The sequence below is a fragment of the Erythrolamprus reginae genome, chromosome 1 (genome assembly GCF_031021105.1).
Source record: "Erythrolamprus reginae isolate rEryReg1 chromosome 1, rEryReg1.hap1, whole genome shotgun sequence".
NCBI classification, from domain to species: domain Eukaryota; kingdom Metazoa; phylum Chordata; class Lepidosauria; order Squamata; family Dipsadidae; genus Erythrolamprus; species Erythrolamprus reginae.
In genome coordinates this window covers 93,841,471-93,860,880 of record NC_091950.1, presented here as the reverse complement: position 1 = coordinate 93,860,880, position 19,410 = coordinate 93,841,471, and the positions used below count along the sequence as shown (strand labels likewise).

The 19,410-nt window shown below is 39.5% G+C and overlaps 2 protein-coding genes across 2 annotated transcripts in view; one reads left to right on the top strand and one right to left on the bottom strand.

Annotated features, from left to right (window-relative positions):
- The window catches only part of LOC139157682 (transmembrane protein 178B-like), a 38,161-nt gene extending 34,509 nt beyond the window's left edge, over positions 1-3,652 (top strand). The window contains exon 4 of the mRNA XM_070734707.1: positions 2,156-3,652. Coding sequence (XP_070590808.1) covers positions 2,156-2,400 — 245 coding nt within the window. The 3' untranslated portion in view covers positions 2,401-3,652. The remainder of the gene's footprint in view (positions 1-2,155) is intronic.
- Positions 3,653-5,527: 1,875 nt separating this feature from the next.
- On the bottom strand, positions 5,528-15,981 carry PSMC3 (proteasome 26S subunit, ATPase 3). The gene is made up of 12 exons (XM_070759809.1): positions 15,461-15,981; positions 15,169-15,249; positions 12,155-12,280; positions 11,275-11,379; positions 10,563-10,625; positions 9,677-9,814; positions 9,374-9,517; positions 8,446-8,594; positions 7,373-7,469; positions 6,889-7,034; positions 5,920-6,001; positions 5,528-5,770 (listed from the first exon to the last, which is right to left on the bottom strand). The coding sequence occupies exons 1-12, from the start codon at positions 15,485-15,487 to the stop codon at positions 5,660-5,662; spliced, it is 1,269 nt and encodes a 422-aa protein (XP_070615910.1). The 5' UTR covers positions 15,488-15,981; the 3' UTR covers positions 5,528-5,659.
- Positions 15,982-19,410: the final 3,429 nt, after the last annotated feature.

The window sequence follows — 19,410 nt, the reverse complement described above, 5'->3', positions numbered from 1 at the left end:
AAGTTCAGTTCCCTCTTGAAAAAAGCACATTTTGGTTTCTTTGCTAGATACAAGGTTTTCCTCTCCTTACATATGGGCATTGTTTACTGGTGTAGATATCACTGATCTGATTCTCACTAGCCCTTGCTAGCCTAGCTAATTTGATGGACGCTGGAAGTTGCAGTGCATAACCAATGGAGCGCCCACATTGTTCATCTCTAAAGCAGTCTTTCAGAGTAATAGCAGGAAGTCCAGAGGCAATTGTTGGATGGGCACATCTCATTGAAGCCACAGCTGTAAATGTTCTGCATCAACTGAATAGCTTACCTCTGTGATATAATTTCTTTTCTGTCACCCTTTCTAGGGTTGTTAACTTTTTAACACTCCCTCATGGCTGTGCTATAAGCTGTAGTTAGAGGCAGGAATTAATACATGATTAATTTTCCCCTGTTATGAAGATAAATTATATTGTAGAATTATAACCAGAAGACAGACTATCTCTTTAAAGTACTGATTAAAAATTCTCCTCTCATTGCCTCTCCTTTGCATTAACTCATACCTCAAATTTAGAGGAAAAAATATGTGCTTTGTTCATGGCTGGGAATCTGCAATTTAAAAAAAAAATTAAATCTAACTTCATTTCCCCCCAATAACTTTTAACTATCATTTTAATTTAGTTAAAAATTATGAAGAAAACAATGTTTTATTGATTTTTACATTAAACCCCCCCAGAAAATGCAAGCACAAACTAAAAATACAAACTAATAAAATAAAAAATAACCAAACATTTATACTTATCAATAGTCATTGGTTTAGAAATTAACTCACTACTTTAATACATACAGTACAATCTGATTATTATTAAAAGCACATCTATGGTGGGTGTGTTAAAGAGTTGACAGTTCAAAAGTAAGAGAACAAGGAAACTAAATTACTTACCTAGCATTTTCACATTGCCAGGATTTGATGTTTAAACCTCTTAACAGAAAAATGAAACAATGTTTGGCCACTGTTGCGAAAAGTATTGTATTTATTTACCTAACAGGTAAATGATCACAAAATGATTAAAGCACCAGATAATTCATCTGCGTCAATTAATTTATAACAAAATTAGAAACAGATCGCATGCATTTCAGGTTGGAACAAAATTGCATGGATCAAAGCAGTAAGGAAAGAATCCTATTTCTGTAAATTTTAAAATGAGCACAAATGCATATTTATGTATGAAATACGTTTTGAGTTTTATAACCTCAAAGCATATGAATATTTTTTTAAAAATGGTGTTTTAGCTGACCAAAACTACATGGGACTGATGTCAACAAATACTACTACTAACTGCTGAGAGGTAGAAGTGTTTCTATTGATCAAAATAAGAAAGTAATACCGCAAAGACTGTGTGTTCCCCTTCTCTATTACTAGCGTTTAGATTGCTAGATGATGCTATTTATAGGGAGCATATAGGGAGTATAGAAGCACCACAGGTGTGTCATATGCTCAGTCTTTTTCCTTGAAAGTTTTTACAATAATCCCCAGAACCATTCTCTAAAAATCTGGATATTACAGTGCTTTTACTGCGTGTATTGTGGTGTAGTTTTTGTGTGGCCAGATTAACATGCAGTCTGACTTTAGATTAGATTAGATTTATTGGATTTCTATGCCGCCCCTCTCCGTAGACTCACAACAAAACAAGAAGTTGATAGAAGAGTTCAGACAAGCAGGGTGACTGAAGAATATGGTCTCAAAAATCAATGGTGGCCACAAAACTGTGATTGAGGGTTAACCTTATAAATGTCCATTGCATGTGACACACACACACACACACACACATAAATGGGCATGTTTCCACTGTGCCATCACAGCCGTTTTGTCTTTTGGGACTATATCCTTGCAGACAAATATTCAAAATGTAAAGATCAAAGAATCCAAAACAGCAGTAAAAACGCCCAGCCAGTCAAGACAGCTGCATGCCAAGCAAAGGACAGGAATTCAAAGAGTAATGAGCCTGAGGAAAAATCAGGAATCTGCCTGTACAAGAAAGTTCTTTTCATTTCTGTATTTTTAAAGGCTGCTGACAAAGATAAAAACTGGCAGCTTCACATGCCCGATTCTGCCTTTGGCAGGAAAGATGTTACACATTGCTCTTGTGTTTTCTTTTCTCTCTTCTCCTCCTTTTCAGGGACATGCTGCATCATTTCCCTTTGCACCTGCGTGGCAGGGATAAATTTTGAGCTGTCTCGCTACCCTCGGTACGTCTACGGATTACCCGAGGACATCAGCCATGGCTATGGCTGGTCCATGTTCTGCGCCTGGGGCGGCCTGGGACTGACGCTGCTGGCCGGATTCTTATGCACCCTCGCTCCCTCTCTCAATACTCCTCGGACTGTTGTACAGAAACCCAGACAGGAAAACGGAGCTGTGTGATGTGGAGAACGCCTGCGAGTCTTATTAGCCCACCGCCCGTTACCAGAACACAGTGTGGACATTTCGAGATCTGCAAACCATGTTGGAACTAAGGGGTTTCTATTGCTTTGGCAAAGTCCTGGAGGAATGCCAGCCCGTGATTCTTCTGTCTGCCTGTTTCTGACTCACATCAACCGTCTGGGTTAATTCTTAGTCCTGTTTTTTTCTACGATGCAGTTGTCTGTTAAATAGGCTTGTGGTGCTATAAGACCTGTTGATCGTTTAAACGGCATCAGCTTTTTCTTAGGAGGAGAAGCCAGTGTGAATTCTGTTTGATGCCAAGGAGTTTTATTTCCAAGAACTGGAAGGTCAATTAGAAGGGAAAGCCAAGGAAAAAATAAAATCTGCCCAGTCTCAGAACTGATTCTCTTTTGAGCAGAGATCCAATGCTGGAATTGGCCCATTGCTCTGCAGAAATCCTTGGTCCAGATGAAGGCTTTAAACATTCAAGGGAGGGAAATATTCTCAAATCCAGGCTGTTCAGTATCTGTATCTTGTTAGTTCTGGAAGTCAAATATGCATTTAAGTACCTTGGAGTAAAGTGCGTATTAGACCTTCAGATGTTTGAAGAATATTCCCACAAGGGGGCAAGTTGCAATGATGTAATCACCCAAACTGTGGAAAACCAATTCAAGGCTTGCACAAATCTGATGTGGTCCTTTGCGCCCTTGCAACAATCTTGTTGACTGAAGTAAGAACCCTACACGTTCCTTTGCAAAGGAAAAAAAATTGCAATTGAACTGAGCAAGGGAGCCAGGCCCATTCCTCAAATCATGTAGCTGCTCTAAAAGGCAACCTAAGATTTATGGTCCACTTTCAATCCTTCCAAAATACAGAAGAAACTTTGTTTTGGAAAAGGAGCACAGACCCTTAAAAAAAATCTGACATTTTCTCTTGTAACACATAAGGAGGCATAACTCATGAGAGGGACCCACAGTATACAGATGATTAACAAGCTGAGCCTAACTCAGGAACATCAACAATGGTGCTGAAGGGAAGCCGTGGTCTTTCCTCATTGTACTTCTTTACTGTCTCCCCCAAAGACTGCACAGAACCCTTTGTTGAAGGGCTGTTTACATTGTATTTTGAAGTGGCATGTAATTAATTACTCAGTGCTAAAGTTAATGTATTCATGGCAAGTGTGATTTTTAAATGGAAGTTGTACATTTCAAGAGGCATTAAATTAAAAGGCTTGGTTACGTTAAAAGGAGAACAATTCTCTGGCTTTAGATTTCTTCTACCCGTTTTAGCTGCAAAACAAAACCCTGTTACATCTTATTTAGTATCTCTACAGGAATAAGGAAGCACAGACCCGGATGAAAAATATCAGTCCTGGGAACCAAATCTCAAGGTAAACAGGCATTTGAAATCAGGACCAATTTGGCATCAGAATAAGGAGCTGCTGACTTTTCCTCCCCTCTTAATGTTTTATATAATTTATCTGACCAGGTAAGAAAATTGTAGTCTACCAATTACATATGTACCCAAAGTAACAAGTGAACAGAAGGGAAGCAGGAACTGATAAAGATTTACTGTAAGTGGAGGCCATTTAGTGGGAAGCTGTCAGCCTACTTATCAATGATAACATATATTCTGATAACTTTACATAAAGTTACAGAATTGTTATCTGTAAGATGACCCCAAGCCAAAAACATATTAAGGCTTTTCTAATAGAATGACTTTCAGATAGGCAATGAAATTCAATGGGCACCTTTAAAAGAAGACTTTAATCTAAGAGAGCCATGGTGGCATAGTGATTAGAATACATATTGCAGGCTCTGCCAACTGTCAGAAGTTTGATCACGACAGGCTCAAGGTTGATTCAATCTTCCATCCTTGCAAGGTTGGTAAAATGAGGATCCAGATTGTTGGGGGAAATATGTTGACTCTGTAAACTGCTAAGTACTATCTAAGTGGTATTGCTAATCACCCTTCCACAATAAAAACATCTATAAAAAACAGATGTTCCAACCATCACAAAAACATGTTTTTATATTCTTAAAAGACAATTTAAGGTTAATCATAGAAGGAATGATTGTAGATTTAGAGGCAACTGGATTTTTTGGGATTTTTCCTTGAAAAAGTTTTTCTTCACCAGTTTGTTTTTAAGGATAAAAAACTCAAGAAAGCCCAGTTACCTTTCGAAAAGCATGTTTGAGAGAGGGAGTACTAAGGTTCTGTCAAAAAGTGATTGAACTGACAGGAAGGGCACCCATCAAGCTACAACAAAAAAGGATTAAAGAAATTTTAAAGAAAACGAGATCACTTGTTCAAGAAAAAGAGAGAATCAAGAAGATCAGTTGTTTTCAAAATGTGAGAATATTACTTTAAAAATGCAATAGAGGTTAGAAGGTATATTGTGCATCAAATCTGAGAAAGTGCTATCAAATTCAAGAGGATGTTATCAAATCACACCAGAGAGAAAATTAGAGTTTAAAAAAAAATTCTCTCAATGAATAAAGAAACTTTTATCCAAATAGAAAACTAATGCAACTGTAGTGCTTCTGCCAGTGAAAACATGCACCGCGGCGTTCTGCAACTCTTTGCCAGTAAAAACAGAGCTCGGGAGGGCTGCAAGCCATCCTTCACTGTTTCCAGGTTGGCCTCATGGGCCAGATCTAAGTACCCTGCAGGCTGGATCTAGCCCTTGAGTTTGACGTGCCTGTTCTAGATGGTATCTACTTCAAGGACTGTTAACCTCTCTCTTTATAGATATAGGTTATAAATTGAAATATTCCCACTCACTGCAGAAATCTTTGGCTCCTTATTGCCCTTCACTTTCAATTTATCTCAGAGTTAAAAATAAATATAGTTTCATATCAAATGATTTACAGATTTAGACTTTAGTTGAACATTTATATAGGTGTTTTCAGAATCCTACAGTTAAGACCTGAAATACTAATTGTTAACAACCAGACAAATTGTGAAAGCATACCAAAGATTCAAGAACAAAAGCAAGAGATAACATCGGTTGTACACAAGTTGGCGTTTAAAGAGATTAATGAAAGAAGTTTCATATACTGTACATGAACATCCTGCATAATTATATTTGTTCTCCATTTTCAACCAAATATAACAGCAGTCTCAATCAGAGGAAACATTTTTTAATTAATTTATTTTTGTCTTAAGTGAAAGGAGTTCGCATAATGAACTCAGTTGCAAAAGTTACAACTCTGAACTTTTTGTATCAAGGCTTTAATATCCAATTTAAGAGCAAAAATCAGGCATAATATTGTAAATTGGCTTTTTTCTTGGCCTGCACCTCCAAAATTCCTTCCATGTAATCTTCATGGGTAAGTTCTGTAGCTCCATGCCGAAGGGCAATCATTCCCTGACCCAAGAAGAAGGGAAAAATCATTCAGCAAAAGTTCAATATAGCTGATATAAGAAACTATAACTCTTTTGTTGTACACAGTCTCCATAGGTCAGCAGTTATGAAAAAACCCCAGACTTCCAACGGAAACTGACCAACCTACTTACCGCTTCCACACACACAGCCTTGCACTGTGCACCATTGAAGTCATCTGTGCATCGTGCCAGCTCTTCGTAATTCACATCAGGACTGCAGAGAACAAGTGTTTCATTATAAAAAAAGTGGGAAAGATATGCACCAAGACAAATTCCTTGTGTGTAAAAATCACTCTTGGCCAATAAAACTCTATTCTATTCAATATGAGATTTAACATTGAACATAACCCACATAAACCATACCAATTTGCCTTTACCTTATTTTCATTTTCCTAGAAATAGGGAAGGACAAGAAATGAAGACCTGACTGAACTTCTGAATCTAAAATTCAACCTTTGTTCTGGCATCTCAGTTTTTATTATTGTAATATTTTAGTACTATCTTCAGTCATATGTATTAGAAATTTGCTTTTCACAAAATAGCTAAAATTCTGAAAAAGTGTAATAGTTTTTAGTTGATACCATATTCAGAAGCAACTACTGTATTTCTCACACTATAAGACACACTTCCCCCCCAAAAGTGGGTGGAAATGTCTGTGTATCATAGAGCTAATAATGCTGGGTGGGGGGAGGGAGTTGTTGTGGCAGCGAACAATCATGTTTCCTGTTGGCAGCAGCAGCTCAGCTCAGCTGACTGGACAACTGATCTGTGGTTGGACAGGCCTTCTAGAATACCACCAATCAGCTTGTTCTAGGTGGCAGGGTTCGCCACCACCTATGCCACTGATCCAACCGCCAATCAGCTGCTTGGCAGCTTAGGACACTAGCCAGATGAATCCCGGATGGATGCTGGGAATCAGAGGCAGATCCAACCTCCCCTCCCCCCACCCCGTTTTCCTTCTCTAAACCTAATGTTCATTTTATGGTCTGGTGCATCTTACAATGTGAAAAATATGGTAATTATGACATACTCTGAATAAAAATGAGTCCATAATTCATAGTGCAGCCAACATCCAAATTACATTCCCCTTCTGTTTAATACCTGACATTCATTTTGCGTGAATGGATCTGCATAATCCTAGCTCTGGCCTCTTCATTGGGCATTGGGAATTCAATCTTGCGGTCTAACCGCCCGGAGCGTAGTAAAGCAGGATCTAGGATATCAACACGATTGGTTGCAGCAATCACCTGAATAAAGGACATACTTTGTAGTTGGGCAGACACACATTCTATATGCAACTATTAAATTATGGTGTGAGCTGTATTATATAGTATACTGTACATACTTTCACTTCATATAAGCTCCCCATTCTTCAAAAAAAGATTAACATTCTAGCCCTGTTCATCCTGGACTACAGGCTAATAAAGTTTTTAAAAAATAATGATTCAAAGCTATTAAAAAATTTCAGCTTGGTCACCAATCTGACTTTCAAAGCTGCTCTATAACAACAGTTTACAAATATTTGTAAATCAATATTATTTGACCACAGAACTGCTTCCTGCATTAATGGCAGGTAAACAGTTACCTTGACTTGTGTGTTGGGTTGAAAGCCATCAAGCTGGTTAAGCAATTCCAACATGGTCCTCTGTACTTCACGATCACCAGCTTTTTCACTGTCAAATCTGATGGGAAAAATAAAGATTTGTTATTACCCATTTTCTGTTTTATTACCATTTTCTGTAAAATACAGTATATAGAGGCTTAAATAAAACACTACTTTAAAGTAGTAACAACAAAAAATCATCCCATATTCCCATGTACTTAGCATGCCATGTTTTTATGCAAACATTGTTTCCTCTTATATCAGCAGTAATGGACTGACGAAAGCTGAGGCAGCTGAGGTCATAGAATTTTGTCCTTCAGTTGACATCCACTGAGCCAAAGACAGCTAATTTTACATACTTTGTTGCCAATGTACATTTAGAATTGTGATTGGCAACTATAAGATACTCAAACAAACATTGCCTTCAAAATAGTTGTTACAAGGAGCCACATATCTAGATTTCAAGATAGAGCTACAGCTGTAGAACAGAGGGCAAAACTCAATGACTTTTAATAGTTTCTGTGCCTTTCTGTATTTTGCTCTTCCACCCAAGAGCATTAAGTCATAACAAATTTGAACAGAGCAGCAAAGAGAATCAATAAAAGAGAATCTGGGCTTCCTGAGAAAAATGTCCAAAAACATCTCAATGATTTGAACATGTTCAAAGCTGCAGAATATTGACTGATTAAAAATGAAGATGACAGTAACAGAATGAACTGTCTCGAAATTGGTCATAAGCGGTTGCTATTCAGTAGGTACACTTCACATTGGACTTTACTGCAAACCTCACATTGCATTTCATAAACAAAGAATTCCCAATTATTATCCGATCTTTCTTTTATAGTAGCCAGAATATAGCATATATAAGCCTCTGAAAATTGTTCCCCACCACAAGCTAGTTATTGATCAAAAAATGTATACGGTATATATTCTTGAAGAGTTGGGAGTGATACTAATTAAGAACTGATCTGTAAAGGAACATCACTGCCATCATTGGGATATATGAAGAATGCCGGCTCTAACTCAAAACTTGTAGACGAGAATTCAGCTCTTACCTCTTTGTGCCAATAGCATCAAGTTCATCAATAAAGATGATAGAAGGTGCTTTCTCCTTGGCCAATGCAAAGGCATCTCGGACCAATTTGGCTCCGTCACCAATAAACATCTGCACCAACTGTGGACCAGCTAGTTTCAAGAATGTAGCCTAAAACAAGGCAAGAGATAAGATATGTGTACCCAAGTTCTGCCTTAGTGCAGTACTCTAGATAACAACAGAAATGGTATTAAAGGCAATATTTTGCAAGCTATAATGTTGGAGTTCAGCCCCATATTCAATATGGAAATGACTAAATCACAGGTGGCCATCCAGTTCCCAAAATTTCCGGCAAGAGGGAATCTAGCACTGCTTTAGGCAAATATTTCCACTGTTTAACAGATCTAACTATAATTCTTGTTAATAGTATCAGGTTGGTTCTTGTCTTGTTCTTAACTCAAACAGAAAATAGGCCCCTTTTTTTGTCACACACTTTTTGTGGACTGCTAACATGCTTCTCTTTACTCTCCTCTTCTTCAAGCAATCGTCTATAATTCCTCCAACTATTACTCCTGAAGTTGGGTTTTTAGGCTCCTCATTGTTTTGCTACCTATCTTCTAAATTCAGTTTCTGTACAGCCATTTTAAAATGTTGTGGCCTACAAACAATTATTTTCACGGATGGGCCACAACACCAAAGTCCAAGAAAAGCTAACCAATGCAGAAAATAATTGTTTGTACACCACAACAGAGCTAACAGAAATCTATCGAACAAACAGAACAGTGTAAATACTAATTTTAAAAATTAGGGAGAATAGGTTCAGTCAGTACAATGTCTTTAATAATAATAATAATAATAATAATAATAATAATAATAATAATAATAATAATAATAAAACTGGAAGCATTCCATAAATTAGGAGAAGCCATCAGCAAGCACATGGGTTTTACCTTTGTCTGTGCAGCACAAGCTCTGGCCAAGAGAGTTTTTCCTGTTCCTGGAGGTCCATACATGAGCACCCCTTTAGGAGGTTGGATTCCCAGGTTTTCAAATTTCTCTTTATGATTCATTGGCAGAACTATTGCTTCCACCAGCTGTAGAAACAAAAAGTAAACAAAATCATCTTCTTAACTGCTGAATCCCTGCTGGCTCTGTAATCTTAATTAGGTTAACATTTTAAAAACACCTAAAATGTTTTCAAAGTTCTGTAAATATTAAGCCAAAAAAAAAAAGAATTAGCAACATCTCGTTACCTCTTGGATTTGTTTATCTAGCCCTCCAATATCACTATATTGTTCCGTAGGTCTCTCATCTACTTCCATGGCTTTCACCCTTGAGTCATACTCTGTGGGCAAGGTTTCTAAAATCAGGTAGGAGTCTTTGTTCACACCCTGCAAACAGAAATACATAAAAATACTTTTTTGAATTCTATCTCTCCCCCATTTTTCTCTCGTCTTACTCATGCAGTTATTAAGAGGCTGCAGTTATTAAGAGGCTGCAGGGGAGAACTACTATTATACACAAAATGGACTCAATACATAGTAACATGAAAAAACAGGGGAGGAAAAAAAGAGGGCAGAATACATTACTCACAGTAACTTGAGAAATATTCAATTTTCCCTTAAAGGTGTTATTTAGGAACATTAAATGCAATGAACATTATTGTATGAATTTATTCAATTAAAATGAAAAGGAAGATGTATGCTTTTTTTGTTATTTTGAGGCGCTAAACAGCTTTGAGATGAGAGAGAAGCAGTAGAGGTATATGGCACAAAACAAGATGGTAATTTAAATTACAGTCAAATTAAATATGCCAAGATTAAGTCTTATAGAAAGTATATTATGTATTATTAAAACAATACTAGGCTGTTTTTGTGTTAAAGAACTATAGATGTTTGTAATCCAAATTCATTTATCTGCCATATTTGAAACTATTAATCATATTTTCCAACCACATTTCAAGAGAGGCCTACTAAGGACTAAATAAATACTGCACAGTCAGAAGGATTACCTCGAATACACAGGTTTACAAATACTGCGAAAGTCTTAGGAACAGTGGAGTTATCTATGAAGTTGCTTTGTTTTTAAAATCAAAGTATGTTTGGTTATTCATTCTTATGCAGCATAGTAACTACTCACCACTAGATCTCCAGGCTTTAACTTTTCAGCATCAACCAACCCAATCACAGGCAGAAAGTAAGTCTGTTGAAGAAGAGGAACATTTTTTTTTCAGCTTGACCTAAATCTTATCAGAATTGTTTGCATACCTTGTTTTGTGAACTAGCAGCAATTTTCACTTTAGATGTAGGATGTCCTGGATTAAAATTTCAGATGCTTGTTAAGAACAAAATAGTTTAACTTCATTACAATATTTATTTCACCTTTGCCTTTTTATGCAAAGAGGCACAAAGAGGTTAAAACATATTCTACATGTAACATATAACATAAAATGACAGAAACCAAAACAGAAGAACATTTCAGTTTAAAACCTTAATCTCAAAAATGTCTGAATTCATACATTTTAAACATATTCTTGACTGAGAATATGAAAAAGTAGGCTCTTAGCAGATCACACTACGATCCTGACTAATCTTCTCCAAGCTGGACATAGATAAACAAACAACTTTAGAATTCTTAAGGATGGCCAATTATTGAGAAATCTGGAAGCTGAAGGATGCGTATCTGGAGAATGTTCACTTGGCATCATTAGTGAGAAAGGGGTGAAGTGGCACATATTGCTGAGAGCCCCTGCCAATATTGGAACAGTCAATACTGAACTGAATCTTATTAATATAAGACAACATCATATATTTATATAATTAAAAGCAATTTGTTATCATGCTGCTTTCACCTGTCGGGTAGAGGTTTTGATGACAGCGCACTTGCCCTTCCTTTGTGAATCAAGGTCAATATTTGCTCCATCTTCTTCCTGGTCATTGGGGTCAACATCCAGCAGCTAAAGATGAAAAAAAGATCAGATGGAAACATAATTATATTGGTCAAGTATATAATAGTATCACAAAATTATTTCTGTCATACCCAGCAGTGGACAAAGGCACTAGATATTTACTCAGTGCTAATGCAGACTTTCTCCTGCAAGCTCTTAAAAATGTTATAGATCCACGTCTAAAAAAGTGACAATTTTCTTTTGTTGAGGAAAGCAGAGGCCTCACAAAAATAAATGGATACACTATAAAGTATTAAAACTATCTACTTATCATTATAAATCTTAGTTGGTGTAATCAGGCAGTACATCACTTATTTTAGCCTAAGAAACAAATTGTGGGTATGATCCTCTTTCTTCCTGAAAGGGGAATGTTTACAGAATCACCTATAACAGCCTACCTGTGCTATAAAAATATGCAATTTTTATACTTATCTTTCTTTGAAAACATCCAGGTTAGCTAGAAATGAATTTGATCCTTGAATCTGCAATAATTTCTTCTAACATTTTCTTTTAAAAAACAAGATTCCTGATTGATATATGCTTATTCTGCAATAAGACTCATTATTTTCTTTCACAAGTGTTCTGGATTACATTTCAGAAATCATACCAAGAAAGAATATCAAGTCAGATTATTAAAAAGTGAACTCTTTTTAAAACCGGACCAAGTTATAATAATCTCATTTTGCATAACCTTTTCTATTCTTTTCTTCAGGGCATTCACTCACAGAAAAATTATAATATTTATAGATGCTATAGACTATATATTATACTATAAGAAACATACCTCTATGACATTGGATACAAGGTATGGCAGAGTTTTATTCACTTTGATCTTTTCGCTATTTTCTTTAATCTTGTCTTTCATTGCTTGCAGCTCATGTGTTACTCTCAGTACTTCACTCTTCATGATCTGAAAATCCAGAGCAATTATTCTTAAAAAATAATTATTAGATTTCCTGCAAATCTGGAAGAAGATAATGAAAATGGGGGAAATGCTAGGAACCAAATGAATCAAAGATGAAATGAAATAGTAAAATCACTTGGTTTTAACAGAGTAATTGGTTTTGTGGAATTCATTTTCTGAGGAAAAAACAAATCAGCAATTATTTGTAAAAATATTGTGCAGCAAGCTCGCTCTTGTGAAAACTGCACGAGAATCAGTATGTAGCTATCATATATTCATGCGATAAAGGGAAATACAATATAACTTACACCATTTTATTTCATACCCACAACACAGGTACAGTGTTGCCTAAAGATAGGGGATAGAGCTTGTGAGAATATGCCAAGAATGGGTGAACTTTCCATGAACCAAGCTAAGTTTTAGCTGTTCACTGTTAGCTCAGTGAACAAATTTAGAATTGAACTGAAAGGCTTACTTTTTAAATAGATTACATCATAATTATGCAACCCATAGTGCATTAAAAATGTACCTCACCAGTATTTTTTTAAAAGTAATAAATCTGTCCCAGGATTTATGCCAAGTTCCTCCAAACCTCACTGCCACCACCAGCTCCAGCACTGCTGCCATCCTACTGGTCAGCTAACAATCTATTGGTATACCATGTATTCTGTTGCAGCCAGTTATTATTAATTTAGCAGCCCTTTCTCTTCTATGAGTTATCACAGCCTTCCATAATCCTAACACGGATTCCTAGAGAACATGGTATGCCCCTTACAAATATCTAGTGCCAGGGGCACTGGATATTTGTGAGGCCATACTATGTTCTGGTATACCATACCAGAAATTGTAACCAGGGCCACACCAAAGGTAAGAAGTCTCTCCAATCTGCCTTCATGTCACATGGCTACCTCCAGAAAGTTTAGAGGATTTTCTAGTTGCCATTTCTAACACTTACAAGATAGAATCTTTCGCTTTCTCATCTGAACCGCATTGGCCGTTACTTCCTTCTTTTCCTTCCGGAGCAGTGTTTCTCAACCTTAGCCACTTGGGATGGACTTCAACTCCCAGAATTCCTCAGGGAACATGCTTCCCCAGAGAGCACAGCTGTAGAGTGCTCTCTGTTTACAGATAAATAGGAGGCGGGTCCCTATTCATGGGACCACCTCTTGCCACACATCTCCCAGCAACCGATCAGGGCTCACAGGGTTGGCCTTCTCAGGGTCGCTTCGACTAGATAATGTCAGTTTGCGGGGCCATGTGGGAGGGTCTTCTCTGTGGCGGCTCCAGCTCTCTGGAACCAACTGCATCCGGAGCTCCGCGCAGTCCCCACTCTTCCGGCTTTCCGGAAGGCCATGAAAACCTGGCTTTTTTGGCAGGCCTGGGACCGATGAGCTACACCATCTAGCTCCAGCCATGGATATGAATCGTTTACTTTGGGGTTTAAAACTGTTATTGTATTATTTTAAAATATTGTATGCGGCCCAGAATCTAGTTGCAGTTGGACAACTTATAAATTAAATAAATTAAATTAGAGTAAAAAATAGCCAGCTTTTAAAGAGGCGCCAGGAATGCTTTTGGGTCAGCCCGTTTTTTAAAAAAATGATTTTCCGTTTTCTGCATTCTCTGTACAAAAGCAGAACAAAAGATAGCCTTGCAAGGGAGGGGTGGGGATATAAAACATTCAGACATCCCAAATCGCAAATGCACCCAATACAATTTGTAGGCACCCTAGAACAGGGGTCTCCAATCTTGGCAACCTAAAGCCTCGAGGACTTCAACTGGAGCACCGTCTTCTACCGCACAGCTTCCAGCGACTGCTAAAGGCCTACAGGGATGGCCCTCTCCAGGTTCCGTCGGCTAGGCAGTGTCGGTTGGGGGGGCCGCGAGGGAGCGCCTTCTCTGTGGCAGCACCCACTCTCTGGAACCAACTACCTCTGGAGATTCATACTGCCCCCACCCTACGGGCCTTCCAGAAAGCCTTAAAAGATCTGGCTCTGTTGGTAGGCACGGGGCTGTTGAGCAATTGATACATCTTCCAGGTCCAGCCACAAGAAGTGTGAATGTTTTTATTAGGGGTTTTTACTACTGTGCTTTTAAACTGTTTTTAGTGATGATATTTTGCTGTACGCCACCCAGAGTCCTTCGGAAGTTGGGCAGCAATATAAATCAGATGATAGACAGACAGACACACAGACAGACAAATTGATAGATTTAATTAATTTAATTTATTTGACTTATATGCCACCCTATCCCATGGGACTCACGGGGATGGATGGATAAATAGATAGATAGATAGATAGATAGATAAATGATAGATAAACAAATTCCATCGTGCTGTGGCTAAATGGATGAAGGGCATAATTTAAGGTTTTTTAAAATTGTTTTATTGTTTTTATGTTGATTTTATTTTGCTGCCCGCTGCCCAGAGTCCACAACTTGAGCCTCAGTGGTGCAGCGGTTAGAGTGCAGTACTGCAAGCTACTTCTGCTTATCACCGTCTGTCAGCAGTTTGGCAGATCGAATCTCAGTAGGCTCAAGGTTGACTCAGCCTTCCATACTTCTGAGGGTAAAATGGTAAAATCTGAGTAAAATGAGGACCCAGATTGTTGGGGGCAATAATTGTTGACATGCTGTGAGCTGCCCCGAGGCCACGAAGAGGGGTGGCATACCAACCCAATAAATAAATAAATAATAAATAAATAGGCTCACTCTCTGTAAACAGCTTAGAGAGGGCTGTAAAGCACTGTGAAGGTTTATAAGTCTTAAATGCCATAATGGGATAACTCCCAGAATTCTATCCGCCAGGCTTAAAGTTGCCAAGATTGGAGCCCCCTGCCCAGAAACTTTTTAAGCCCAGGTTCGTTCCCAAGGCGGCAAGCCCCAGTGAAACCTACCTTGATCTCACTATCCAGCAGGCGGGTTCGCTGGACGATCTCTTCCGTGGACATCTTCAGCACCTCTTCCCCGATGCCATCCTAGAGAGGGGGGAAAAAGCCAGTCATGGCAAGAGGGAAACCAGGCAGGCTCTGCCGATCACGGGCCTTCCCAGCCAAGCAAGATTCCCTGAGGGAATCTCCACAAGCCCTCTCCCCGTTCCATCGCAAGGCAGCTGCTCTCACTACTCAATATTGCCCGCCGACCCCTCATTCTCGCCAAAAATCCCGTCCCCCTCCGGCTTTACTTTACCTCCGCCTCATCCCAAACCGACGCCATTTTTCCTCCCTCAGGAGAAGAGCTGGCCTTTTAATTCTGGAGAGCAGATATCACACGATGGATAAAAAAACCCAAGCCTTTTTCTCCTCTGCCCTGAAAACTAACTCTTTTTTTCCTCTTAGCGTCACCGCCACTATGTTGGCCTCCGCCGCCCTTTCAGTTCAATTAGTTCGCTTCAAGCTCCTTGTCGAATCTGCCAAAGCTGATTTGCTGAGGGGGGTGGCATTTTCTCCGTTCTCGCGGCTGACATCCAGCCGCCATCTTAGTCAGGGGCAAGAGCGGAGGCCCCGCCTTTTGAGTCCGTAGAGATAAAAAATATATATACTGTAAACAAGAATCGGCACGTGGTTTCACGTACGGCCGGTTGTCTCAGTGCCTTAAAAGAAAACGCCACCCGCCTGACCAGACCAAACGCGCCTTTAGTGTTGATCTGAAATTCCATCCATTTTTACAACCCCATTTTTCTTTCGGAAAAGATTCCCACCTCCTAACTCGGGAATTCTGGGAGTTGAAGTTCTCGCATCTTAAAAAGTTGCCAAGTTTGAAACTCCTCCTCCACCACTAGTTTAGACCAGGGGTAGGCAAAGTTGGCTCTTCTGATTTGTGGACTTCAATTCCCAGAATTCCTGAGGCAATCATGCTTGCAAAGGAATTCTGGGAGTTGAAGTCCACGTCATAGATGAGCCAACTTTGCCTACCCCTGGTTTAGACTAAGAATGCCCTCAATTTAATTTGGCGTTCTGATTGGTTCTTGTTATCTTACACCCGGACAGATACCGGTAATTGTTGCAGCAGGTTGCAACCATAGTTCCCTCTAAGCTGAGCAGTGAGCAATCGCTCACTTAAAAATCATCATCAACTCAAGAGTTTTCCAAACCTGCCCAGAAGCCGAGAGGGAAAGAGTGAGAGGGAAGGAGAGAGAGAGGAAGAGAGGAAGAGAGAGAAACAGATAGAAAAAAGAGAGGAAGGAAAATAAAAATAAAAATAATGGGAGTAAGGAAGAGAGAAAGAAAATCAAAATCTAGTTTGAAACTAGCTCAACTATTTAAGTGGCATTTTGATATTGATAGAGTTGCCCTATTATGAGCTCACTGTTATAGACACACAGTACAGTATTTTATTTTGAAATTCTCTGAGGCAAAACAGGGTGGGTTTTTTATTTGTTTGTTTGTTTATTTACTTATTTATTTACTTACTTATTTATTTATTATTTCTGTGCCGCCCAGTCCCGAAGGGACTGCTGCTCAGACACTATACTTTTCCGCCCATCCCCCCCAAAAAATTAGAGGGAACACTGGTTGCGACTCTAAAGAAAGTGCAGAGATAACCAGGATGATGAGATGATTGGAGATTATAAAATACAAAGAGAGGTTGCACATTTGTCAAGAATCCTGAGGTATAACAATGATAATCATAGGGGTCAAAGGATAGAATAGAATTTTGTTGGCCAAGTGTGATTGGACACACAAGGAATTTGTCTTTGATGCATATGCTCTCAGCGTACATAAAAGAAAAAGATACATTTGTCAAGAATCATGTGGTACAACACTTAATGATTGTCATAGGGGGTCAAATAAGCAATGAAGAAGCAATCATTATTAATAAAAATCTTAGGATACCAGCAACAACTTACAGTCATACAGTCCTAAGAGGGAGGAAAAGGATGATAGGAATGATGAGAAAAACTAGTAGAAATAGAAGTGCAGATTTAGTAAAAAGTCTGACAGTGTTGAGGGAATTATTTGTTTAGTAGAGTGGTGGCGTTCGGGGAAAAACTCTTCTTGTGTCTAGTTGTCTTGGTGTGCAGGGCTCTGTAGCGACATTTTGAGGGTAGGAGTTGAAACAGTTTGTGTCCAGGATGTGAGGGGTCATTCAATATTTTCCCTGTCCTCTTTTTGACTAGTGCAGTATACAGGTCCTCAGTGGAAGGCAGGTTGGCAGCAATTGTTTTTTCTGCAGTTCTGATTATCCTCTGAAGTCTGTGTCGGTCCTGTTGGGTTACAGCACCAAACCAGACAGTTATAGAGGTGCAGACGACAGACTCAATGATTCCTCTGTAGAACTGAATCAGCAGCTCCTGGGCAGTTTGAGCTTCCTGAGCTGGTGCAGAAAGAACATTCTTCGTTGTGCTTTTTTGATGATGTTTTTGATGTTAGTTGACCATTTTAGGTCTTGAGATATGATAGAACCTAGAAATTTGAAGGTCTCTACTGTTGATACTGTGTTGTCTAGTATTGTGAGAGGTGGAAGGGTTTCTCCTACCACCATTTCTATGGTTTTGAGTGTTTTCAGTTCTAGATTGTTCTGGTCACACAAGGATTTATTTATTTAGAAACATAGAAACTTAGAAGACTGACGGCAAAAAAAGACCTCATGATCCATCTAGTCTGCCCTTCCAGCAGACGTGGTTGGTAAATCCACAGTAACTGAATTTAAACATGCCTGGGATAAACATATATCCATTGTAAGATAAAATACAGGAAATAGTATAAGGGCAGACTAGATGGACCATGAGGTCTTTTTCTGCCGTCAGTCTTCTATGTTTCTATTTCTATGTTTCTTATTTCTTTTTACAGTTTCTTCCTGTATTTTTATCTTAGGATGGATATGTTTATCCCAGGTATGTTTAAATTCAGTTACTGTGGATTTACCAACCACGTCTGCTGGAAGTTTGTTCCAAGGATCTACTACTCTTTCAGTAAAATAATATTTTCTCATGTTGCTTTTGATCTTTCCCCCAACTAACTTCAGATTGTGCCCCCTTGTTCTTATGTTCACTTTCCTATTAAAAACACTTCCCTCCTGGACCTTATTTAACCCTTTAACATATTTAAATGTTTCGATCATGTCCCCCCTTTTCCTTCTGTCCTCCAGACTATACAAATTGAGTTCATTAAGTCTTTCCTGATACGTTTTATGCTTAAGACCTTCCACCATTCTTGTAGCCCGTCTTTGGACCCGTTCAATTTTGTCAATATCTTTTTGTAGGTGCATGTTTCGAAACACGCTACTCTTGCTTGCTCTCTCTCCTGGCCCGTCACAAAAAGAGCGGCTCTCGGCTGGGGGAGGTAAAGGGAGAGGCAGGTGTGCGCAGGCACCGACACAAGATGCGCACACCCTGTGGGATTGGCTCGGCTCCTCCGGGTTCTTCCTCCAGTGGCATTTTGAAACATGCTCCTGCCTGTGAGGAGGTGGCGGCAAGGCAGGGATCGAGGCTCTGAGGCCGCCCTGCCCACCCCATCCCCTGCCCTACAGTGACATGGAGAGACACGAAAGTGTCCTTCCACCTGCCAGTCCCAGGATCCACCACCCTGCACCTGTGGCTCAGCGGGCAACTGTCTCAGTGGACTCCCTGGTGGGGCCCTCCTGCCGCCGCTGCTCTTTTCCACTACCGATCATGACGCTGCTGGGCATGAGTTAACTCAAACATCTCCTCCCAGTGGGTGAATTGCTGCTGCCGCCACCGCCTTTCCAAGGAAAGGTTGGGGAGCCTGGACCAAATGGGAGCCACCGGGCAAGTGAGTGGCTACCTCTCTTGCTCCCGAATGGGCTCAGAAAGTAGCTGGGGGGCCGCATTATTTTAGCGCATGCCCTGAAAAGCTCTGTTGGGTTTAATATCAGGGTATGTCCAGTAATGAACAACCAAAATTTTTACTGCCACTGTGGGTGTGGCTTGCTTTGTGGGTGTGGCTTAATGATCATGTGACTTGGTAGGTGTGGCTTGATTACCATGTGACCATGTGGGAGTGGCTTGAATGATCATCATCATTCAAGTGAACTGTTAAGTCCTTGACTTACAACCTTACCAGTGTCACTCGCTGGGGTGACAATTTGCTTCATGTTTCCCGTGCTCTCCTTCCTAGGTCGCCCCCCCCCCCACGGCTCAGGCTGGGTAGCTAGGTGAACGGGTGCTGCCAGAAGCA

Coding starts and splice junctions, on each gene's coding strand:
- PSMC3 (XM_070759809.1), bottom strand. CDS start 15,487: ATGGCGTCGGTTTGGGATGAGGCGGAG. Junction 12,281..15,168: donor TGCTGGATAGTGAGATCAAG/GTAGGTTTCACT, acceptor CTGGATTTTCAG/ATCATGAAGAGTGAAGTACT. Junction 10,626..11,274: donor TCAAAACCTCTACCCGACAG/GTGAAAGCAGCA, acceptor CTTCTTCAACAG/ACTTACTTTCTGCCTGTGAT.